This window comes from Phyllopteryx taeniolatus, chromosome 13, assembly GCF_024500385.1.
Source record: "Phyllopteryx taeniolatus isolate TA_2022b chromosome 13, UOR_Ptae_1.2, whole genome shotgun sequence".
In the NCBI taxonomy this organism is placed as follows: domain Eukaryota; kingdom Metazoa; phylum Chordata; class Actinopteri; order Syngnathiformes; family Syngnathidae; genus Phyllopteryx; species Phyllopteryx taeniolatus.
The window spans coordinates 25,890,907-25,917,157 of record NC_084514.1 but is presented as its reverse complement, the minus strand read 5'-3'; the positions used below and the strand labels follow the sequence as shown (position 1 = coordinate 25,917,157).

Here is a 26,251-nt window from a genome sequence, read left to right as displayed (position 1 = left end):
ACAGGACAGACTGGCACAGCCTTAAGTCTCCTAGTCAGACAGCTGGAGTTGCTGGTCGGTCCTTAGATAACAACACAGTAAGGACACATACCACTTATGATGGTATTTTCAAATGATAAAGACGAAAAGGTTTATAAGATATCATTTTTGTCAAAAATGTAAATGACTTTACGGGGACCCCACATACACTGTAGACCCGACAAGTGTGTTTCTCAGATGGAAAAATACTGAAGCAGAACAACACCAGAACAACCTGACAGACCCTTAAAGCAGACACACAGCTTAACTGAGTATCATACAACCTGACTAATCAGCGCAGGTCTATGAAACTGCAGCTTCAACACCTCAAAATCAGACAGGATGCGTACCTCCAGATCTGAGTCTGTAGATCCCCGAGGAGGCTCCTCAGTGGTCCTGGAGATCTCAACCTCAGAAGATTCAATCACAGTCAATGGCCCTCCATACTGATATACAAATTGAGAATGGATTTATTAGATTAACCAATACAATAAGTATTTGATTTTTACAAATATAAACCTTTGGCACCAATAACATATCAATTTTAAAAATCAGTTGAATCCACTTATTGTAGCCCATGGCAAATCACCTCTTCTGGACACATATGGTCTGTTCTGACCGCTATTTCAGTGACGTGGTGTCTATTGGAAGCCACAACATGGGCAATAGTGCACAGGACAGCCTGGCACAGCCTAAAGTCTCCCAGTCAGACAGCTAGAGTGGCTGGTAGATTCTTAGATCATCATACAGTAAGGACACATACAATTTATGGTGCTATTTTCATATGATGATGATGATGAGGGAAAACTTTATTAGCTACCATTTAGGTCAACAATGTAAATGACTTTACGGGACCCCACAAACACTGTAAACCTGACAAGTGTGTTTGATAGAAGGCCAAAATGACCTGACTGGACCCCAACAACAACATAACAACCAGAGTGGGCTTTAAAGCAGACAGACATCTTTCTTAACTATCATCCTGCACCATAAGATACATTCTAAAGCCATGACTAATCAGGTCTATGAAACTGGAAGTTCAACACCTCAAGACCAGATAGAATCATCACATGGGATATGTACCTCCATTTCTGAGTCTGTAGATCCCTGAGGAGGCTGCTCAGTGGTTTGGGGGAGCTCAACCTCAGCAGATTCAGTCAGAGTCGATTGTACTCCGTCCTGATCAACAAGTTGAAAATTTATTAGATTAGGCAACACAAAATGTATCTGCATTTTACACATTTAAAACTTTGGTCCCCATAACATAACAATTTCAGAAATCAGATGAACCCACTTGGACTGAAGTCTCCCAGACAGCATATTTGACTGGTAGATAAACCTGACAAGTGCATTTGTTAGATAGTCAAACTAATAATCTGACTCGAACCCACAACACCCAAAGTGATCGCTGTCGTCCTTCTTTTTAAAAGTTTTGACGAACCTGTTTTCTCCAAGGTCAGTTAGCTGGTCCATTGTCATAAGTGTTGTCTTCGCCAATATTGATGTCTCTCAGAGCAAACAGACAGAGGTGTGGCTTGCCCTCTGTCACCATCTTCTTCATTTTACAGTTGGGTTGCTTGTGGTCATCATTAACCAGTCTTCCGAGACTGCCATCTTCTTGAGTTGCATCAACACTTAAAAATATATTTGAAAAACAATTATTTAATGTCAGATTATTCTTTGAGAATAACATAACTGAGAACTACATAAACCAAGCATTTTAAAAAGGAATCAGAAATGCACAATTATTGCATCTTTTGATCAACAGAATTCTTAAGAGATTTCTTTCACAGGCAGACCTCATTTATACCTTATGTTTTATAGACCTTATCCCATATATTTTCACTTGTACAGATGCAACACTAAACGCATCAAAAGGAATTGTTACTTTTTGCCTGAAGAATGATTTTTCCATCACATTTTTATGCGATGTGAAAAAAGCCTTAATTTAAAAATAAATAAATAACATTTTTTAAAAAGAAGAACATTTCAATCTTAGCCTCACCACCAAGTTTTTTCTTGCCGACGGAACTCAAACATAAAAACAGTGGCTCTTCCATGGTATATCTCTCTATGTTGGGATTCATCAGAATCTATTCATTCTCCTCTGTACTCCACAACAAAGTCTTCTTTCCTGAAAGGCACCTTGGTAAATACCCCACGACCTAGTGTTAACAGACAAAAAATGTTTGTAGTTTTACAGTCTTATTTTTTAAACAAATAATTACGCAATAAGGAGTAGGCAGATCTTCATTTGGACCACTATACTAATCTTAGGGTGCCACTGTATATGAAAGAACCCCGCTACTCGCGAGGCATACGGACCGAGCCCTGCCGCAAATAACGAATATCTATGAATATATATTGAGTTTAAATCATACATATAGCACAAAATATGATTCAAACAATTAACGGTAAATAGCACTTGAAACGCTTATTTCTTCATACATTGAACTACACTTAAAAATACAATACAGCCAAGTATGCACTTGGAGCAAGACCCCGGCATACTCAACTAGTCGGCTAATCTATGACTAAATCAACAAGTGGCGATTAGTTTACAGTATATCTTTAACAACATCACCATATAAACACTGTTTAGCATTTGCTGTTTATAGAAACATATAGGGCTTCAACAAGTACTCGAATGTTTCGAGGATAAAAAAATTGTCAATTTTTTTTCTGCCTCGGGAACCCGTTTAACTCATTTACTGCCAACCCTCCCATTTTGGTAATATTGGTTTGTACAGTAGGTGCCTGTTAATGGCAGGAAAGAGTTAAAAGGTCAACGGAGCAGACGGACTAGAACCATATCAACGCGGGCAAAGATGGTGGAAGCACAACATGCGTATTTGATTCAAGAGCACGAAATACTGTAAATGACTACTACACAGTAGTTTGCATGCCGCCGTTAAACAACAAAAAGAAGATTGTGACGACGTGAGAGAAGACAAATGTGAAAAAGGACAAAATTCCTCAAGTGTGGGAGGATTTTAAACCGATCAGAAAGAAAGGAAAACACCAATGACGCCGCAAGTCTCAAGCAAGACAAAAAGCGGTAGAAAAGCAAAGATGAACGTCACACAAAACACTGAGTTTAACATTAATGCAATTTACTAACATAACGTGTAGAGGGCTAAGGTTTGTATTAATTATGACTATTTGTGGCCAGTTGATGACAACAGTGACAAGTAGAGTATGTGTGCGACTATAACGACTTCATTCAGGGTGCTTGTTGTATTAGTCAAGGGACAGTTTTGCTCAGCTGTTTAAGCACTGAGACACATGGCCAGTGTACTAGCATCGTATCTGCAAGTGGCTACATTTGGAGTCAAGTAATGTTGGTGAAAAAAAAAAAAATTGTAAGTGGCAAAGTTTGTCAAAAAATTACGGTGATACTGTATTTGTTTGCCATTCCGAGGTGTCTTCATTTCATCTTCATTTTAATTTAGTTAGTCTGGTCTAAGCTCCTAAATGCACAGCCATGAACCTACTGTATTAGTTCACATCCTAAAATGATAGCTGCTTAAATGAAGTTGCACAACAGGCTCCTTGTGCTTTTTTTAATAAATGCCTTGTCTTTTTTATACCTACAAGAAATGCTAAGTTTAAAGTAAAATTTATTTGTTGTTGTGTTTATTTTTATTTGTTTGAAATTGCCTCACTGAAAATATTTCTAGATAAGAAAATTGTTTCTGCTCAATGTTAATGTAAGAAATAAAACAGTTGATTATCTAAAACAATAATAATAATTGGTCATTCATTTTTAAGTGAAATGGCTTACTTTTTCTTGTGTATTCATAATTGCTCTTTAACAAAGCAAAAATATAATTCCTCAGAATACCCGTTTATTCGATACAAATTTTAGTAGGACACTCAAATACTAAAATTTTGATAGCTGCAGCCCTAGAAACAAGCATAAACTAAACAGCTGGCTCAGTGGAAAGAGTGAATTCAATGACCATGACAAAAAAAATTGAAAATTATTGTAGCTGTGTAGTCTGGTGTAAAATAAATAAATAACATTTGACTGCACAGCACAGGAGATAAATGTGGAGAAAATTTTTGCAAAAAAAAAAGGAAGTCTTAAATAATTTGAAATCTACAAAAGTAACACAAAAATGTTGGTTTGGGCACCCCTTACTTAAATTAAATATTTAAAAGATGTCATCTTGAATACAGTAAAACCACAATATTTAAATCTTAGCAAAAGCTTTAATCCCATACCTTTAAAAGAGTTTATGTACTTCTCTTCCAACTCTGCTGTCTTGTCCAGACTGTTGAAAGCATGTTCAATAGCATCCTGTTTTGGGGATTTCCTGCATCTCAGGGAAGGCATTGTTAATTCTATAAAGAAAAAAAGGCATCATTCAGTTTTATGCATGAATGGTACTATAGGCTAAACCTATGCTTGCTGCCAACCCTGTTTTAACAATATGGGTGTTGGAAAACTAATTTAGCGGCACGGTGGCCGACTGGTTAGAGCGTCAGCCTCACAGTTCTGAAGTGCGGGGTTCAATCCCCGTCCCCGCCTGTGTGGAGTTTGCATGTTCTCCCCGTGCCTGCGTGGGTTTTCTCCGGGTACTCCGGTTTCCTCCCACATCCCAAAAACATGCATGAATTGGAGAATCTAAATTGCCCGTAGGCATGACTGTGAGTGCGAATGGTTGTTTGTTCCTATGTGCCCTGCGATTGGCTGGCAACCAGTTCAGGGTGTACCCCGCCTCCTGCCCGATGACAGCTGGGATAGGCTCCAGCACGCCCGCGACCCTAGTGAGGAGAAGCGGCTCAGAAAATGGATGGATGGATGGATGGAAAACTAATTTATCTCAACTCACTTAACTTCATTCCTTCCACTATATTAGTTTTAATGCAGAATCTTTAATTCTACAGACATAGGCACAGCACCATGTCTGCAGTGTCATGTGACTCCACAATGTTAATACACAGGCACCTAAAATTCCATACGTACACATTACTAACCAGTGAACATGGTGTCTAACATAGACACGAAGAATTTATGTAGCAGTTCATACAACACAATCCAACTAGTTACAGAAGTCCACGTGATGAGACCTGTTCGTTTAATTCTTTAAACGAGTAAAAGCACCGTAATTGTTCATATTTATACCTAGAGCTCATTCATTTATCCATGCAGGAGCACACATGTAGGGTCTACTAGGCCCTGTTGTTGCAGTTTGCATGAACGTGGAATCCTTCTTTGAAACGTGTTTCACCGCATATTTTCTCCTTCCCCGTATATAATCAGTATATAATTATTTACTGAATAAAAAACAGCACTTACCTCCCCATTAAAACCAGCAGTGTTCTAACTTCGAAGTGTTCAAATTCTCCAGCACCTGAATCTTCCGCCATCAAATGAGGAGCGCTCGGTTCGGATTCAGCACGCCCTGGACGGGTGGTGTTAGTAAAATGTATGTAAATCACAGTCTTTCTGTTGCCCGCCCGCCAGGCATGTTAATATATCCTATATCTGTGAGTCAAACGTCACCTTCAGCTTGTTAACGTTCTGTTCGCTAATGGATATTGTTGGGGTAGTGAACATCGGATGTCCACTGTTTTCCACAATATACGTTGTTTATCATTTGAGTGACTTCTTTTTTTTTAATGACAATGCTCACTCGCGAAAAAAAAATAAAAAATATGTTCATTGTGAAGTGCACTATATAGCTGAGTGATTCTGGACACAGCTATTGCTTTTTCCATGAACATAATGCCTCATTAACCTGACTTAAAAATGTCATTAGAGCAGTTACTTTCTAGATTGGTTCATTATGTAATGTCACCAGATTTTTGTGGAGCGTATGAAAACTATATTTTTGGAAAAGTATAAACAATCAGAAAAATAATGCTTCCATTTGCACTGATATCTTATTGGTATATACACAATACACAATATACATATTACAAAATGGCTGTCATGAAAAAGGTTTGTGTCAATATTTTAGCTTGTAGCTTAACATAGAGCTTTTATTGAGACAAATTACCATTTCCAGGCCCAAGAAATGTAGTGGTATCAGAAGAAATAAGATCAATAAATCAGATCAAACCACAAACTTTATTGAGTGATCAGACATGAACGTACCACTAAGTTAATGTCCATTAAGAATCAACATGTGCCTCAAGACAGAAATGCATTTCATCTTTAAGACAATCAAGGAGTCTTTATCATCATCATCAATTTCTTATGTGTCCTGTGTGTCCTAATCATTCTGACACGCACAGCTGCACTGGAAAAGAATAGTGAATGATCACTTCTTGGCTCTGCAAGAACAGTCTGTTTTGCATTGATAGCGAACCATCTCCTCCTCCATGAGCCGTCAACTTATCATGGTGGAAGTCAATGGCGTTGCTTACCCTATTTTAAGAGGGCTTCAGCCCCCCTAAAAGATTCTCAAGCCCCCCAAATTTTTTTTGTAATATTTGGTAATGGCAAAGGTTCATTGTCCTACCCACCCTAAAACCGATCTCCATCCCACCTAAACAAATATTGGTCTCCACAAAATGCTTCTTCATGATCGTTATGTAGGAAAAGCAAGTCATTAGGGGGGTTTACATCGAGCTTTCTATTCTATAATTGGTTTAAAATCCCAAACCAAATGAAAATAGTCCATATAAACAGCTCAATAGAAATAAACAGGGTGAATCTGAATAAAATTTCATTCTGTTTCAAAGGGGTGGAATTATTCCTCTTGCCAAACCATCCATTCATCCATTTTCTGAGCCACTTCTCCTCACTAGGGTCGCGGGCGTGCTGGAGCCTATCCCAGCTATCATCGGGCAAGAGGCGGTGTACACCCTGAACTGGTTGCCAGCCAATCGCAGGGCACATACAAACAAACAACCATTCGCACTCACATTCACACCTACGGGCAATTTAGAGTCTTCAATTAACCTACCATGCATGTTTTTGGGATGTGGGAGAAAACCGGAGTGCCCGGAGAAAACCCACGCAGGCACGGGGAGAAGAGCAAATCTATCTTTGTCTGGTCGCTCACCTAGGACCTGTTTGCCATGAGTGACCCTACCAGAGGCGTGAAGCCCCAGACAACTTAGCTCCTAGGATCATTGGGACACACCAACCCCTCCACCACGATAAGGTGACGGTTCAAGGAGAGGTGTGTAGAAATCAGATATTCATAGAACATACTCCCACCTTTGTAATCTTACTCATAGATCAAGGATATAGAATGATTGTTTAGACTTTAGTCTTGGCAGTTCAACTGCTGATTTTTCAATCCGGCATTTCATGGTGTTTGGCTTCAAATCAAGACGAACAGTTCTCAAAGTCTTGCAGCTGGACCTGTAAAGCTGAAACAATGACACAGACATCAAGGCATACAGTGGGTACGGAAAGTTTACAGACCCCCTTAAATTTTTCACTCTTTGTTATATTGCAGCCATTTGTTAAAATAATTTAAGTTCATGTTTTTCCTCAATAATGTACACACAGCACCCCATATTGAAATGTGAAATGACTTTGTTGGTACACACACCTCTTCACAGAAACTGATATAGGATGTGACAGTGTCCGTATATTCATCCAGGCTGCCAGCTGAATTTTCAAAGACACTCCAGTCTGTGTAGTCTAAACAGCTTTGAAGTTCCATCTTTGCTTCATTGGTCCACCTTTTCACTGTTCCACTGTTGGCATGTAACCTGCTGTCTTCTTTGCTATGGCATCTGCCACCTCATTTCCTTGTTCCATTAACCATTGTGCCAACTCCACATGCACTGCACCGCAAACATAGGCTGAATCTGTATAAATGTTCATAATTTTTCCCTCTGCTAATTCTAAAGCTCTTACCACCGTTCTCAATTCTGCCAACTGTGCTGATTACTTCCCTGCCACTTTCTCTGTTTCCTTCACCTCAACTCACCTCATCTTTCTGCACCACTGGATATGCTGCCTGAAGACCCTTCTCCAGATCCCTGAAGCAACAACAATCTGTGTACAAAATCATCTCGGCGTCAGAGTTGGGCGTACCTTGCAACTAGTGTCTGACCTGCGATTGCTCCACTGTCCTTGCAGCACGTTCATGGGGTTCCCCCTCCTGGATGGTATCTCCCATATTAATATCTTCATGTGTATACAGTGGTTTATGGAAAGTATTCAGACCCCCTTAAATTTTTCACTCTTTGTTATATTGCAGCCATTTGCTAAAATCATTTAAGATACTTTTTTTCCCGAATTAATGTACATGCAGCACCCCATATTGACAGAAAAAAACTGAATTGTTTAAATATTTTCAATTTATAAAAAAGAAAAACTGAAATATCACACAGCCATAAGTATTCGGACCCTTTGCTGTGACACTCATAATTAACACGGGTGCTGTCCATTTCTTCTGATCATCCTTGAGATGGTTCTGCACCATCATTGGAGTCCAGCTGTGTTTGATTATACTGATTGGACTTGATTAGGAAAGCCACACACCTGTCGATATAAGACCTTAAAGCTCACAGTGCATGTCAGAGCAAATGAGAATCATGAGGTCAAAGGAACTCCCTGAAGAGCTCAGAGACAGAATTGCGGCAAGGCACAGATCTGGCGAAGGTGACAAAAAAAAAATTCTGCTACACTTAACGTTCCTAAGAGCACAGTAACATCCAGAATCGTGAAATGGAAGACGTTTGGGACGACCAGAACCCTTCCTAGAGATGGCCGTCCGGCCAAATTGAGCAATCGGGGGAGAAGAACCTTGGTGAGAGAGGTAAAGAAGAACCCAAAGATCACTGTGGCTGAGCTCCAGAGATGCAGTCGGGAGATGGGACAAAGTTCTAGAAAGTCAACCATCACTGCAGCCCTCCACCAGTTGGGGCTTTATGGCAGAGTGGCCCGACGGAAGCCTCTCCTCAATGCAAGACACATGAAAGCCCGCATGGAGTTTGCTAAAAAACAGTTGAAGGACTCCAAGATGGTGATAAATAAGATTCTCTGGACTGATGAGACCAAGATAGACTATTTTTGGCCTTAATTCTAAGGGGTATGTGTGGAGAAAACCAGGCACTGCTCATCACCTGTCCATTACAGTCCCAACAGTGAAGCATTGTGGTGGCAGCATCATGCTGTGGGGGTGTTTTTCAACTGCTGGGATCGGACGACTGGTAGGAATCGAAGAGACTGACAAATGCGGCCAAGTACAGGGATATCCTGGACGAAAACGTTCTCCAGAGTGCTCAGTACCTCAGACTGAGCCGAAGGTTCCCCTTCCAACAAGACAATAACCCTAAGCACAAAGCTAAAATAACAAATAACTCCTTGACTGTTCTTAAATGGCCCAGCCAGAGCCCTGACTTAAACTCAATTGAGCTTCTCTGGAGCGACCTGAAAATGGCTGTTCACCAACTTTCACCATACAACCTGACAGAACTGGAGAGGATCTGCAAGGAGGAATGGCAGAGGATCCCCAAATCCAGGTGTGAAAAACTTGCATCATTGCCAAAAACACTCATGGCTGTATTAGCTCAAAAGGGTGCTTCTACTAAATACTGAGCAAAGGGTCTGAATACTTATGGCTGTGTGATATTTCAGTTTTTCATTTTTAATAAATCTGCAAAAATTTAACAATTCTGTTTTTTTCTGTCAACATGGGGTGTTGTGTGTACATTCATGAGGAAAAAATGAACTTAAATGATTTTAGCAAATGGCTGCAATATAACAAAGAGTGAAAAATTTAAGGGGGTCTGAATACTTTACGTACTCACTGTATGTGATGTGTGGTGCATTTATGATGTTCTCTAGGCGGGTCTGTCTTAAGGATGACATTGCGAATGCTGATGAAGTCACATATGCCATTACACCATGTGTCGTGAGTACTGTCAAGGGATGTGACTTCACAATGTGTGCGGTCTTTTGTCGTATCTTGGCCAATCCAGTCACAAACCGAGTACATGGTGGGTGTCGTTTTTCAGTTTGGTCCAACTGTACACTTATGTACATAAGGACATGTCTCTCACCATCCCCCACTAATGTGTATGTGTTCACTGTGATGGGTTAAATGCAGAGAACAAATTTTGTGTGCATGCATGCTCATGACAATAAAAGATGATTCTTCTTCTTCTTCTGAAAAAGCACACCACACGTAGGGTTGATTTTTCAGAAACGTCAAAATAAAAAGGTTTGGAATAATCGGGGCATTGTAACAATTTAATTAATGCGTCTGAGATCGTGTGCCATGCGATACTTCCCCGCAGCCTTCTCCACTGGTAAGATACCGGCATTACCAGATAACTAGCAACCCTTTACTGCTCAGTGACTGTTTTTTTGTCAATGTCTTTATGTCTCCAAAGTGTTCTCTGTCAATTGACTGTCTGTTGTCGTACTAGAGCGCCTCCAACTACCGGAGACAAATTCCTTGTGCGTCTTTGGACATACTTGGCAAATAAAAATGATTCTGATTCTGATAAGAGTGTTCCAAGATGAATATTAGGGCTCCAGCCTTCCTGACTCCTTGAGACCCGCGATGGTATCTCGGATGCCTTCCTCAGCTCCAGACTGGATTGGTAATGGTTCTGCCAGACGGTACATGGAGAGGAAAGGTAATAGGGGACCCCGTGGAGCAGAACACAACATTTGTCGGGTCCTGAGTCCTACAATGCCTCCGGCAACTGCGCCAGAACCCTCTCGGCCTCAGGATGGTCCGTTCTCTCTCTACCATGATCACATGAAATTTGGTGAGGCTCTAGAATCGAGGAATTTGTAACATGGGCCGAAATCCTAACATGGCAGATGAAAATTCAACGTCAGGAATGGCGGTATGGACTCAATCAGTGGCTTTTATGCACTGTTTAACCATGGGACCCAGATCCTTCACCTGATGCTGAGCTCCACTACCCAATGTGATGTGTGGCACAGCCGTTTCACCCATCTCATACTAGTCCCCCTTCTCCTGCGTAAGACAAACGTGAGGCAATGGCACTTGGAGTGACATACAAATAGTCAGAAAATAGTGACCACTCATGATTGTCAATTTGAGCAAAAAAGTGATCTTGATAGACTAGGTCATATAATCTATCATAATATAATGTACAGTGAAAAGGGTCAACTGGCGGAGTGTAAGGGTGGAGGCTAGTAAGCCATGGAGACCAGAGTTGATCGCGGGAGGAGGGAGACTCAGGGTTCAGAGCCGTCCAATAGATGTCAGCATATTGATTTTGATCTGTTGTGGGGGCAGTAGAGAGCATGATGTGTGGTGCCCCTGGGGTATATTCACAGTCAATTTCAGTCCCATCTGGGAAGCTCACTTGGAGCCCATCTGGCCCACAAAAGATGCTGGCCCCACACTTGATGAGCATGTTTGGCCGTGGCCTGAGGTTCACTGGGCAATTAGGGGAGAAAATGAATGAATGAGTCAAGGTCTGTTTTCCCTCCTGCATGTGCACGGGCGTAGAATGAGTCAACGGCAGAGCCTCTGGCACCCCTGAGAAGCTGAACAAGTTGAGTTTTCTGTCGCTCACTGGAACACGTGGAGGCAATCCGCTGGTTGTGGAGTAGCGAGCGCCAGTGTCGACCATCATGGAAAGGTGATGTCCGTCCACAGTCACCGGAATGCAGGGGTCTGCCAAGCCCTGCATGCCGAGGCTTCCCTGGCACTCCTATTGGCGAGGGGGGTACTGGCCCTGAGGTGGTGGTGTCAGGTTGGCGTTCGGTGCAGGGGTGGCAGGTGTGGTTACTGATATGATGTGCCTGGGCACTGTGGCTGTGGCGGCACGGCATCACAGGAACATCCAGGCTAGGTTATTCCCCCGTACAGACAACTCTTTGCCAAGTTACCCCATCCCCCACAGTGAAAATGCAACCCGTCTGGCACCCCCGGTCTCACTCTACCCCTATCTCTCACTCCACGTCCACACCACTGCTGGCTGGTCTGGCATGGCAGTTGCGATTGGTAATACTGCGCGTCACTAGGAGCCTGAGCAGGAGCAGGTGGAGCGACAGTAGTGAGCGTCTGTTGCTTCTCTTTCTTGACTGACTATGAATTTGCAGTTTTTGGCCTCAAGCACCTGCAAATGTAAAAATATTTTTTTTCACTAGGACATCCTTATCTGTATTAACATTCTTTTTTTTGTCCGGCTAAATAATGCAAAAAGTGTGTTTTCCAATCAGCAGGTGTTGCTGTTGTCATGGCTGGATTGTCTCTCATGGTGTCGGCCACTGGCTGGGGCGCTCCTCTGAGCCCCGCCTCCCAATAAAGCTGAATCATCACTGGACTAACTGATCACCCCTTGAGGCCTCGGTGCAGTCCCGGCGCGTGCGTGACAAGTAAACAAGGCCTGTCTCCCCCTTGCCCATCTGAAAGACATAGTTAGACAAAGGCTCCAGTGGGGCTGGTAACATTTCACGCATGGCAACTCCGATGTCACGCAAAATACCTCCATCTAACGGATGTACATCTCGATATTCTGCAGTGCCAGCGATTCCTTCCAATGTTCGCAACTCCTGAGAGGTGAGTTTTGTTCCCATGATTACCCTCAAGTTACCCATGGCGAGTGCCATGCCCTGTGTCGTGTCAGTGAAACATTGCATGAAAATCGCACCTCCCCCCATAGGGGGCGGTAGTTTCTCACTCAAACATGCACGGTCAGAAATGGTAATAGGAGTGTACACAATTTGCTGTGGTTGGGCAGAATTAAACTGGAGAGGCCCTTGAAACTTCCTGTTTCTGTTCATATCCTATATCTTACCAGACCTCTTCACCTCCAACTGGGGAGCCCCCTCGAGGCACTCATCTACCTCCTCCTCACCATCTGCCTTATCATTCAACCGCTCACCGTTCCCCTCTGGCCGCTGTGCTTCCACCTGCGACTGCTGCACTTCCGTTAACCGATCCCGGACCAGGATAACTTCAGCCTCACTCTTCTAGCATGCCTCCTCTATCCTTAAATGAGTCGCACTCAACTGCATACATAAATCATCCAAGTCTGAAATATCATTACCAGCATTAACTTTGTCCAACTCCCTTCTCACAGAATCATATGCTGAGGTTGACCCCTTCGGCAAGCTGCGTGTTCTTCTTTCGTCCCAGGAAGCCACCAGGTTGACTTTGTTTTTGCAAATCTTTTTCTTACAGAATAAGTGAGGAAGCAATCTTGTCTTTTATGACACAAAAAGAAAGAAAAGTCTTTGCAAAGAGAGGAAAAGGTACAAGTCTTACGAGTTGTCACCCCTTACTGAAGTCGAAGCAAAACAATCAGCTCCATTATACAGAAGTGAGAGACAGAGAAGCAAAGCAAAACAATTATCTTTGTCCAGCTGAACTCAACTTATCTTTATCAAAAAACAGCTAAAACATGGCTGGAAACAACCAGGACGCACAAAACGGCCGGAAAACAGCCAGCAGTCACAACATGGAACAATAAAGCATGTGAAGGTTGTATAAAACTAATAGAAGTAATATTAGGCATATATAAAATGTACATTTTCCAACTCAGCTTCCTGTGTTGTCAATCCGGTCGTGTCCGGACCCACGCCTGAGGTAGGAGCCACACTAGCGAGCACATTAGTGGGGCCGTGGGAGAGCCCGCCACCCACAGTTTGATTACCTGCACTATCAAACATTACTGTCCCTCTACTTATCTCTGCTATCGGCGCCTGCACGGCGGTCCATCCGTTACTTGTGACCTCGAGGTGTATAGCTGAGGAGCGGAGGGGCGCGCAGTCACCCTCCCCTCTGTGTTAGAGTTCTTGTCCTCTTTCTCGTTTTTACTGTCTGCTGCAATTTAGAGGCGGCCGCCAGCTGATAAAACCTAGTCTGATATTTTGCCATTTTATCAACTCGAGCACGAAGGCCTCGTTCTTTAAGCGCATTTTTGTTTTTTTCACATTCTTTCGACAGCTCCTGTTCTTTTGTTGCAAAGGCGTCACAAATTTTGACCAAAGTTAGTGAGAGGTTGGCTCGTCCCTCATCTTTTGGAAAGAAGCCAGAGTTCTGACTCTTCTTTAGCATGTTTTTCATTTTATCTAGTGCATTTTGTCTATCATCATTATTTCCTTGAACTGTTTCAATAGGGGGCACGGTGGCCGACTGGTTAGAGCGTCAGCCTCACAGTTCTGAGGACCCGGGTTCAATCCCCGGCCCCGCCTGTGTGGAGTTTGCATGTTCTCCCCGTGCCTGCGTGGGTTTTCTCCGGGTACTCCGGTTTCCTCCCACATCCCAAAAACATGCATGAATTGGAGACTCTAAATTGCCCGGAGGCATGACTGTGAGTGCGAATGGTTGTTTGTTCCTATGTGCCCTGCGATTGGCTGGGTGTACCCCGCCTCCTGCCCGATGACAGCTGGGATAGGCTCCAGCACGCCCGCGACCCTAGTGAGGAGAAGCGGCTCAGAAAATGGATGGATGGATGTTTCAATAGGGCCACATCAATTTCTTTGTTCACCGCCAGTTATTTTGGCATTTCCAATGTCCTCGAGGTTTTCCTTCATACCTCCCTTTCCACATGAAATTTATTTACACCTACAAAACACAACTAAGTCCCGGTAAAATGTTTTTGTTTGTTTATATATATATACCTTGGTGCAGAGTATTGCGTCCAGCGGATATTTGAGCTCAGTTGAGGCCAGACACGGGGAAAAAAAACTAAAAAAAAAAACGACGGAATTGGGAAACGTCCTATTTTAGATCGTTTATCTTATGATTCAATGCTCCATGCATGTCGGGCATGAATGTCATACAGATACAAATACATCCTATCTCTGGGGTTGAGGTCACCGAGGTGGTTAAAAAGCTCCTCGGTGGCAAGGCCCCGGGGGTGGATGAGATTCGCCCGGAATTCCTCAAGGCTCTGGATGTTGTAGGGCTGTCCTGATGAACACACCTCTGCAACATCGCGTGGACATCGGGGACAGTGCCTCTGGATTGGCAGACTGGGGTGGTGGTCCCCCTTTTTAAGAAAGGGGACCGGATGGTGTGGTCCAACTACAGGGGAATCACACTCCTCAGCCTCCCTGGTAAGATCTATTCAGAGGTGCTGGAGAGGAGGGTCTGTCGGGAAGTTGAATCTCAGATTCAGGAGGAGCAGTGTGGTTTTTGTCCTGGCCGTGGAACAGTGGACCAGCTCTGCACCCTTGGCAGGGTCCTCGAGGGTGCATGAGAGTTCGCCCAACCAGTCTACATGTGTTTTGTGGACTTGGAGAAGGCGTTCGACCGTGTCCCTTGGGGGGTCCTGTAGGGGGTGCTTCGCGAGTATGGGGTACCGAACCCCCTGATACGGGCTGTTCGGTCCCGGTACGAATGGAGTCAGAATTTGGTCCGCATATCCGGTAGTAAGTCGGACTCGTTTCCGGTGAGGGTTGGACTCCGCCAAGGCTGCCCTTTGTCACCGATTCTGTTCATAACTTTTATGGACAGAATTTCTAGGCGCAGTATTGCATCTCTGCTTTTTGCAGATGATGTGGTTCTGTTGGCTTCTTCAAGCCGTGACCTCCAACTCTCACTGGAGCAGTTTGCAACTGAGTGTGAAGCGGCTGGGATGAGAATCAGCACCTCCAAATCTGAGACTATGGTCCTCAGTCGGAAAAGGGTGGCGTGCCCTCTCCAGGTCGGGGATGAGATCCTGCCCCAAGTGGAGGAGTTCAAGTATCTTGGGGTCTTGTTCACGAGTGAGGGAAGAATGGAACGGGAGATCGACGGGACATTGTGTTAAACAAACAAACAGAATACAATGATTTGCAAATCATGTTCAACCTATATTTAATTAAATACACTACAAAGACAATATATTTAATGTTCAAACTGATAAACTTGATTGTTTTTAGCAAATAATCATTAACTTAGAATTTTATGGCTGCAACACGTTCCAAAAAAGCTGGGACAGGTGGCAAAAAAGACTGAGAAAGATGAGGAATGCTCATCAAACACCTGTTTGGAACATCCCACAGGTGAACAGGCTAATTGGGAACAAGTGGGTGCCATGATTGGGTAGAAAAGGAGCTTCCCTGAATTGCTCAGTCATTTACAAGCAAAGATGGGGTGAGGTTCACCTCTTCGTGAACAAGTGCGTGAGAAAATAGTCAAACAGTTTAAGGACAATGTTCCACAACGTACGATTGCAAGGAATTTAGGGATTTCATCATCTACGGTCCATAATATCATCAAAAGGTTCAGAGAATCTGGAGAAATCACTGCATGGAAGCGGCAAGGCCGTAAACCAACATTGAATGCCCGTGATCTTCGATCCCTTAGGCGGCACTGCATCAAAAACCGACATCAATGTGTAAAGGATACCACCACATGGGCTCGAGAACACTTCAGAAAACCAATGTCAGTAAATACAGTTCGGCACTACATCCGTAAGTGCAACTTAAAACTCTACTATGCAAAGCAAAAGCCATTTATCAACAACACCCAGAAACGCCGCCGGCTTCTCTGGGCCCGAGCTCATCTAAGATGGACTGATGCAAAGTGGAAAAGTGTTCTGTGGTCCGACGAGTCCACATTTCAAATAGTTTTTGGAAATTGTGGACATTGTGTCCTCCGGGCCAAAGAGGAAAAGAACCATCCCGACTGTTATGGACGCAAAGTTCAAAAGCCAGTATCTGTGATGGTATGGGCCTGTGTTAGTGCCAATGGCATGGCTAACTTACACATCTGTGAAGGCACCATTAATGCTGAAAGGTACATACAGGTTTTGGAGAAACATATGCTGCCATCCAAGCAACGTCAGTTTCATGGACGGCCCTGCTTATTTCAGCAAGACAATGCCAAACCACATTCTGCACGTGTTACAACAGCGTGGAGACCCCGGACTGTTGAACAGCTGAAGCTGTACAGCAAGCAAGAATGGGAAAGAATTCCACCTACAAAGCTTCAACAATTAGTGTCCTCAGTTCCCAAACGTTTATTGAATGTTGTTAAAAGAAAAGGTGATGTAACACAGTGGTAAACATGACCCTGTCCCATCTTTTTTGGAACGTGTTGCAGACATAAAATTCTAAGTTAATGATTATTTGCTAAAAACAATAAAGTTGATCAGTTTGAACATTAAATATTTTGTCTTTGTAGTGTATTCAATTAAATATAGGTTGAACATGATTTGCAAATCATTGTATTCTGTTTTTATTTATGTTTAACACAACGTCCCAACTTCATTGGAATTGGGGTTGTACTTAAAATTGAAATACACCCAAATTGTGCAAAGCATAATTGCTGTATTTACATTAGAATATTTTATTCAACATTATTAAAATAGAGCAGCATAACCTGAGTGTTCATCAGACATGATGCGAAGGTTTAATTCTATTCCAAAAATATATTTATCATTTTAAGCCAATGTAACATGATGCACATTTTTACATTAGCCCGTGAATACAAGGTGTACTGAATGAAAACCCTTGATACGTTTAAAACCAATTTTTTTTAGATTAAATGTAGATGTATTGTACTTAAAAGTTAAAGACAACCGAATTATGCTTCAGAAAATGTCCTCTTAAAACATTTACTCTTAAAACATGTATTGTAATGGCTTTGAAAAATTATTGTCAAGTGTGCATGTTGTAAATGCTGTAAATATTTGATTTTTTTTTATACATATCACAAGAGAATCATGATACCACTTTTAAGGCTCATAACACATTTTGAGAATCATTACCAGCTACCTATCGCTCTAACGTGATAAATACAAATTTTAAAAAATGTAATACAGACACTGTACAGATGGAATGTATTGTGTTTTTCATCATTATATACCACTGTTCGTAATTGTATAACCACAATTTGGATTAATTGCCTAAATGTTACTGGGGCCTATTTATTACTAACCAGTATTTTAACGTTGGGTTATTTTGTTTCTGTTGAAAATTTATTTCAATCCATCCTAAGTACTGTCCTATATGCTTTATCATTCCGTGTGTATACTAATAATATGATTATGTACTATTCCTCTAGGGAGGTACCCGCTTCCACTGATTTTTACAACTGTGTTGACTGTTCATCTTTCTAATCAGATCAGGTGTTAGTTTTTCTAATAAGTTAGTTGATGCTGATAATACATGTGATGTATCGATAAACTAGTATTGTAGGGTCTGATCAGCAAAATTAGGTTAAATGAAGAGGGTAGTTCCAAACAGTCTTGTGTAGTGGATTTTGTAAGGGACTCTAAATCAGTCTGGCATGCATTCCAATCACTGACTAATTACAAGCGACGATCCCCCCAAGCTGAGAACAGCAGCACACTAGCCAACGACTTGAATACCTTCAGATTTGAAAAGGACAGTTTCACACCACACACCCACCCGGCCGCACCCGCGACCACAATCACACCTCTGACTTCTGCGTTAACCATCCATGAACAGGATGTGAGACGCATCTTCAAACAACAAAAGATTAACAAAGCAGCAGGCCCGGACCATGTGTCCCCATCCTGCCTCAAAGTCTGCGCGGACCAGCTCGTGCCAGTCTTCACTCAGATCTTCAATAGATCTCTGGAAATGTGCGAAGTTCCATCCTGTTTCAAACGCTCCACCATCATTCCAGTCCCCAAGAAACCTGCAATCTCGGGTCTGAATGACTACAGGCCTGTCGCTTTGACATCTGTGGTCATGAAGTCCTTTGAACGTCTCGTGCTGGACCACCTCAAGAGTGTCACAGGTCCCCTGCTGGATCCCCTGCAGTTTGCCTACCAAGCGAACAGGTCTGCGGATGATGCAGTCAACATGGGACTGCACTTCATCCTCGAACACCTCGACAGTGCAGGGACCTACGCGAGGATCCTGTTCGTGGACTTCAGCTCAGCGTTCAACACCATCATCCCTGAACTCCTTTCATCCAAGCTTCTCCAGTTCAGCGTCTCACCTGCCATCTGCCAGGGGATTTACAGCTTTCTGACGGGCAGGACACAGCAGGTCAGGCTGAGGGAGGCCACCTCATCCACACGCAGTATCAGCACTGGGGCGCCCCAAGGTTGTGTCCTCTCTCCGCTGCTCTTCTCTCTCTACACGAACGACTGCACCTCAGCGGACCCGACTGTCAAACTCCTGAAGTTTGCAGATGACACCACTGTCATCGGCCTCATCAAGGACGGTGACGAGTCTGCATATCGACAGGAAGCGGAGCGGCTGGAGCTGTGATGCGGCCGACACAACCTGGAGCTGAACACGCTCAAGGCTGTAGAGATGATCGTGGACTTCAGGAGGCATCCTTCGCCACAGCTGCCCCTCACGTTGTCCAGCTGCCTTATGTCAACCGTCGAGACCTTCTAGTTCCTGGGAATTACAATCTCTCAGTACCTGAAGTGGGCGACCAACATCATCGTCGTCCTCAAAAAGGCCCAGCAGAGGATGTACTTCCTGCGGCTTCTGAGAAAGCACGGCCTGCCACCGGAGCTGCTGAGACAGTTCTACACAGCGGTCATCGAATCAGTCCTGTGTTCTTCCATCACAGTCTGGTTTGGTGCTGCTACAAAAAAGGACAAACTCCGACTGCAACGGACAATCAAAACTGCTGAAAGGATTGTCGGTACCCCCCTACCCACCCTTGAGGACTTGCACGCTGCCAGAACTAAGACAAGGGCGTGCAAAATCCTCTTGGAAAAGTTAAATATTCATTGAAAAAAAGAAAGTAAAAAATTACTAAAGTAACTGGTGAGTAGCCTCCATTTCTTTTTTTTTCACCCGTTCATGAATGTCATATATCCATCCATCCATTTTCTGAGCCGCTTCTCCTCACTAGGGTCGCGGGCATCCTGGAGCTTATCCCAGCTATCATCAGGCAGGAGGCGGGGTACACCCTGAACTGGTTGCCAGCCAATCGCAGGGCACATACAAACAAACAACCATTTGCACTGGTGAGTGGAACTCAGTACTATTGGGTGATACACAAAATAACAAAACAAAACTAATGCAAATTAAATTAAATGGAAACATCCTGATGGAACCTCAAGTGATGGCTGATGCTTTTAACAACTACTTCATTGAATCTGTGTCAGAAATCTCTTCGAAGTTTGCAGTAAAACAAAGGAAGGAATACCCTGCATTGTCTGCAACGCAGTTCTTTACTATTACAAATATTACTGAGACCAAAGTTATCGATTTAATTAATTCACTCAAACCATCTAAGGCAAAGGATGTTTTTGGAATGGACACGAGCATGCTCAAAGATCTAGGTTCAACTCTTGCTACTCCTATTGCCTCAATCATTAATCTTTCAATTTCATCTGGTCACTTTCCAAAGGCCTGGAAATCTGCTATTGTTACCCCTGTCTTTAAATCCGGTGACTCAACTTCTCTGAATAACTACCGACCTATAAGCATTCTTCCGGCCATTTCCAAAGTTGCAGAAAAATGGGTGTCAGAGCAGATTGTCCATTATTTAATCAGCAGCTCCCCCTCTCTCCACGCCATGCAGTTTGGTTTCAGATCCAAGCATTCCACTGAAATGGCTACATGCCTCTTCATTGAGAAAATAAAATCTTCTCTCGACAAGGGTGGAGTTGTAGGGGCGGTGTTCTTGGACCTCAGGAAAGCTTTCGATACAGTAAATCACTCTGTTCATCTTACCAAGCTCTCAAAATTTAACTTCTCTCGCAAAGCTGTGAGCTGGATTGAATCATATCTGCATGACCAAACACAATCTGTATCAGTTAACAACTGCAGATCAGAGTCTCTTAGGCTAACATCTGGAGTCCCTCAGGGATCAATATTAGGCCCCCTTTTATTTGGTCTTTATATCAACGATTTGCCCACTGTTTGCTCTGAAGCAGAGTGCGTAATGTATGCAGACGACAGTTTTCTTTGTTCATGGTAGCTCCAAAGATACTGTTGCTGCTAAACTCACTAATACAATGTCCTGTGTCACAACTTGGTTGCAGGAGTGCTGTCTACAGCTCAACGTTTCTAAAACTGTAGGCATGTATTTCACTAAAACAAACATGGAGAAAAAATGCAAATTGTCAGCCAATACAAATATCTTGGGTTAATAATAGATTCACAGTTTTCCTTTAAAGCCCATATTGACAAATTGTGTAAAAATATCAAATTAAACCTCGCAAATTTTCGTGCAATTCGGAATGAAATGTCAACTGAAGCTGCAAAAATTTACCTGCATTCAATGATTCTTCGTCACTTTAACTATTGCATAACCACTTGGTCCCAGGCTGGTCAGAATGCAAATAAACCATTGGAAGTTTTGTACAAACAAGTAATTAAAGTGATGGATAAAAAACCAAGGCACTATCATCACTGTGCAATGTAAAAAAAATACAGTCTTTTAAACTGGGACAGTCTTCACATATTTGCAGATTAAAATTACTGCATGCAAAGTACTGCATGATTTGGCCCCAGCTCCTCTGGCTGAGTTCATCAGCCAAAGAAACAGCTCTGAGCGTGTCACTCGAGGCTCTGTAAGAGGTGACTGTCTCATTCCTCTGCGCAGGAGCACTTTCAGTAAGTCAGCCTGGTCAGTGAGGAGCGCTGGTGAGTGGAACTCAGTACCTGAGGAGGTTAAACTGATTACAACATACAAGGCCTTCACAAAAAAACTGAAAATGTGGATAGTTAACACCTATAGCTGCCAACACTAAAAGACAAGTATTTTATGTTGTTTTTTTGTTATGATCAAAAAAATTATGGTTTTATTCTCTCTTAATCGTATAGTTTGATTATGTATCCTGTATTATATTGTCTTGTAGATGTATTTTACTGCTTTTTTACATCATGGCCAGGGGACTACAGATGAAAACTAGCCTTCTGGCTAATTCTGGCTTTTTTAACCATGTGTACTTCATGTGTTTTATGAAATTGCATTGTCCCCTTTCAAAAATAAACTGATAAACAACCTACGGGCAATTTAGAGGCACCAATTCATGCATGTTTTTGGGATGTGGGAGGTAACCGGAGTGCCCGAAGAAAACCCACGCAGGCACGGGGAGAACATGCAAACTCCACACAGGCAGGGTCGGGGATTGAACCCCGGACCTCAGAACTGTGAGGCTGACGCTCTAACCAGTCGTCCACCGCACTGAATGTCATATAGATACAAATATATCATATGACTGTATAAATTCCTGTGATAGTTCATCATATGGGCCTCATATTCATATGCAGACTCAATTCGTTAGCCTGACTATGGTATTTTGGTTAGTTTGACAGCAATAATCTCATCTGGCTCCTCTCAATGTGGAGGAGCAGCGGCTCTACTCTGAGCTCCTCCCGGATGACAGAGCTTCTCACCCTATCTCTAAGGGAGAGCCCGGACACCCTGCGGAGGAAACTCATTTCAGCCGCTTGTATCCGAGATCTTGTTCTTTCGACCCACAGCTCGTGACCATAGGTGAGGGTAGGAACGTAGTGCGACCGGTAAATCGAGAGCTTCGCCTTTCGGCTTAGCTCCTTCTTTACCACAATGGACCAATACAAAGTCTGCATCACTGCAGACGGTGCACGGATCCGCCTGTCGATCTCCCGTTCCATTCTTCCCTCACTCGTGAACAAGCCCCAAGATACTTGAACTCCTCCACTTGGGGAGATTTGGAGGAGGTGCTGATTCTCATTCCAGCCGCTTCACACTCGGCTGCGAACTGCTCTAGTGAGAGTTGGAGATCACGGCTTGATGAAGCCAACAGAACCACATCATCTGCAAAAAGCAGAGACGGAATACTGAGGCCACCAAACAGTACCCCCTCTACACCTCGGCTCCGCCTAGAAATTCTGTCCAAAAAAGTTATGAACAGAATCGGTGACAAAGGGCAGCCTTGGCGGAGTCCAAACCTCTCCGTAAACGAGTGCGACTTACTGCCGGATATGCGGACCAAACTCTGACTCCGGTCGTACAGGGACCGAACAGCCCGTATCAGGAGGTTCGGTACCCCATACTCCCGAAGCAGTCCCCACAGGACTCCCCGAGGGACACGGTCGAACGCCTTCTCCAAGTCCACAAAACTCATGTAGACTGGTTGGGCAAACTCCCATGCACCCTCGAGGACCCTGCCAAGGGTGTAGAGCTGGTCCTCTGTTCCATGGCCAGGACGAAAACCAAACTGCTCCTCCTGAACCTGAGATTCGACTTCCCGACGAACCATCCTCTCCAGCACCCCTGAATAGACCTTACCAGGGAGGCTGAGGAGTTGTCATGAACGGAACAGAGGATAGGACCCAAAAATGCACGACTCCAAAACAAATGGACAGTTTCAAAAAGAGATGTTTAATATACGGGCAGAGCTCGGTACACAGGCAGGTAATCCAAAAAAGGCCACAGTATACAAAAACGAGAGGCAAAAAGGCGAGGTCGATAATCGGAACAGGGTCTAGTCTTACCATGAGTCGGTGACGTGGAAACAAGGATTGCTGGAACGCGACGACAAGGTACAATGAACTGGCGACGAGAAACAATGAGACACGAGGTTAAATGCAAGGAGTAATTCGGGTGACCGAGGCATAGGTGGTGAAGATGCTCTCAGGAGCAGGTGTGTATGAAACAGGGGGAAGACAAAAACCGGAACACACACCCATGACAGTACCACCCCCCCCCCCCCCTTAACAGCCGGCCCCAGGATGCGCAACATGGAAGTCCCGAATGAGCGAGTCATCCACGATAATGCAGACGGCACCCATGAACATTCCTCAGGCCCGTAGCCCTCCCAGCCGACCAGATATTGAGACCCCCTCCCCTCCGACGAGACGACAACAGCCGCCTCACAGTGACGACAGGGCCCCCATCCACAAACCGGGGGAGAGGTGGGGGCCGGGAAGGCGGGACCAGAAGGGACACCCGGGCTGGCTTGAGCAGGCTGACGTGAAAAGCAGGGTGGACCCGCATCGATCTTGGGAGCCAAAGCTTCACGGTGACAGGATTGATGATCTTTGTGATGGGGAAGGGCCCAACGAACCTGGGAGCAAGCTTCCGGGACTCCACCCGGAGTGGAATATGCTCGGTGGAGAGCCAAACTTGCTGACCCACTTTGTATTTCGGGGCCGGTGTCTTCCGACGGTCAGCAGCGGTTTTGTAGGACCGTCCCTGGCGCAGCAGCATCTGGCGGGCTCGCTCTCAGGTCCTCCTGCAGCGTCTCACCAAGGTCAATTCCGCTGGAACTGTGGACTCTGGGGCTATGGCAGAAAATAGAGATGGTTGGTAACCATGCACAACGTGAAAAGGCGATAGACCAGTGGATGCAGAGGGGAGGGAACTGTACCCAATTCGACCCAAACCAGTTTATGAGACCAGGATCGTGGCTCCTGTGAAGCGAGACATCAGAGCCCAGTCTCCAGGTCCTGGTTCAGCCTCTCGGTTTGGCCGTTGGTTTCAGGGTGAAACCCAGATGACAGACTGACGGTAGCACCTATGAGATTGCAAAAGGGGATGATGATGGGCGAATAATCCCGGCTGCCGGTGATTCATCCACATACTCCTTCATTGTGTTCCGGCCCCGAAAGAGAGAATAACCTCTCTCGTGGGGGTGTGGTTCCAGGCAGCAAGTCAACAGCACAGTCATAAGGTCTGTGGGGTGGAAGGGATTTGGCCTTGGACTTTAATGTCATCTTTAAAACATCTTTAATATCCTGGTAACAGGAGGGCACTTGAAATAAGTCAGGATCTCCAGATGGGGTCTGTGGATTGTCATTTGAAACGTAGCCCTGAACATCACATGGAGGCTTGAAACAGTTCTGGGCGTAATTGCTGCCCCATGAAATAACCTGCCCAGAGGACCAGTCAATGTGGGGTTTATGTAATTTCAACCATGGGTTCCCTAAAATAAGGTCATGATTCATGGCGTCAAAAACATGAAAACTAATGCGTTCCGAGTGAGAATCAGGAAATGTTAATGTGAGTGTTTGGGTGCGGTGAGTGATCTTGCCCATAAAACTGCCATCTGCAGCATAGGTGTTGCGGTGACGTTTTATTTGAAAGGTTCTAAGGTGCATCCGTCTAACGAGGAGGGAGTTAAGTAAGTTAGCGTCAGAACCAGAGTCAATTAATACAGGTGTATGAATTTCTTGATCAGGAGAGCATAGTGTCACTTTAGGAAGGTCTTCCTTAATGAAATGAAGACTCACCACTCCCGTTCCCTTGCTACCGGCACCGGCAACCTTGACGTGACAGTTGCTCACGGAATGACCCAACTGCCCGCAGTAGAAGCACCGCCCTGCCCTCAGCCGCCGTTGACGTTCCTCAGGGGAGAGACGGAACCTGCCCAGTTGAATGGGTTCATTCGTGGTGACACTAGCCAGTGGGTTGAGACCGGAAACAGGGGATCTGCCTTGGTTTGGCTGGTCACAGAGGCTCGTCCTCCAAGTGCGGGGTGACGCAGCCCTCCGCTGAACTCCGTCCATGTCGCGATCCAAAAGCCTCTTGTCGATCTTTATGGCGAGAGAGATGAGAGTGTCCAAGTCGATTGGCAGGTCTAGCGGGACCAAATGATCCTTGACGGCGGGGGATAGTCCTTGAAAAAATGCATCGAGTAGTGCCCTATTGTTCCACTGACTCTCAGCTTCTAGAATGCGAAACTCAATCGCGCAATCTGACACCCTGCGCTTGCCTTGCTGTAAGGTGACAAGGGAGCGAGCTGCCTCAAGATCTGGTGTGGAAAACTGAAAGATTTGCTCCATCGTCTTTACAAAAAAAGCCCACGAATGACACGCGGCAGAATTGCGGCTCCATTCAGCAGTAGCCCACGCCTCCGCACGACCAGTCAGGTGGGAGATGACAAAAGCGATTTTTGTCCACTCGGTGGGGAAGGCAGCTGCCTGCGACTCAAAGTGGAGTTCTCACTGAGTAACGGCTTAATATTCCCAGAATTTCCAGAGAACCTCTCGGGTCGAGAGTGCTGTGGGCAGACAGTAGCGGAGGTGGCAGGTGGCTGCATGGTGACTGCTTCACCTGGAAACGATGGTACAGTGGCCAGCTGGTTCCTTCTTCTGAAGCATATTCATTAGCACTTCAAACTGTGAGTCCACCTGTCTCATCATATTGTCCTGATGCTCTGACAGTCCCTCTAGATGAAGGTGGAGGGCAGCAAGCTGCTCAGCCTGCTTCGAGAGGTGTTGACCCTGCGCTTGAAGGGGTTTGCGTACCGGGTCGGAGTCTGCTGGGTCCATGTTATGGCCAGTTTGACTCGGTGACGTGGAAACAAGGATTGCAGGAACGCGACGACAAGGTACAACGAACTGGCGACGAGAAACAATGAGACACGAGGTTAAATGCAAGGTGTAATTAGGGTGAACGAGGCACAGGTGGTGAAGATGCTCTCAGGAGCAGGTGTGTATGAAACAGGGGGAAGA

General features: G+C 44.4%; 1 protein-coding gene across 1 annotated transcript; it reads right to left on the bottom strand.

The window, feature by feature from the left end:
* Positions 1-293: 293 nt before the first annotated feature.
* On the bottom strand, positions 294-5,440 carry LOC133488232 (histone-lysine N-methyltransferase set-1-like). Its single transcript, XM_061795857.1, is given in 6 exon segments — positions 294-464; positions 1,102-1,197; positions 1,460-1,652; positions 2,024-2,183; positions 4,246-4,365; positions 5,324-5,440. Coding segments are annotated over 5 exon segments (732 nt in total). The 5' UTR covers positions 4,358-4,365; positions 5,324-5,440.
* Between the last annotated feature and the right edge of the window lie 20,811 nt (positions 5,441-26,251).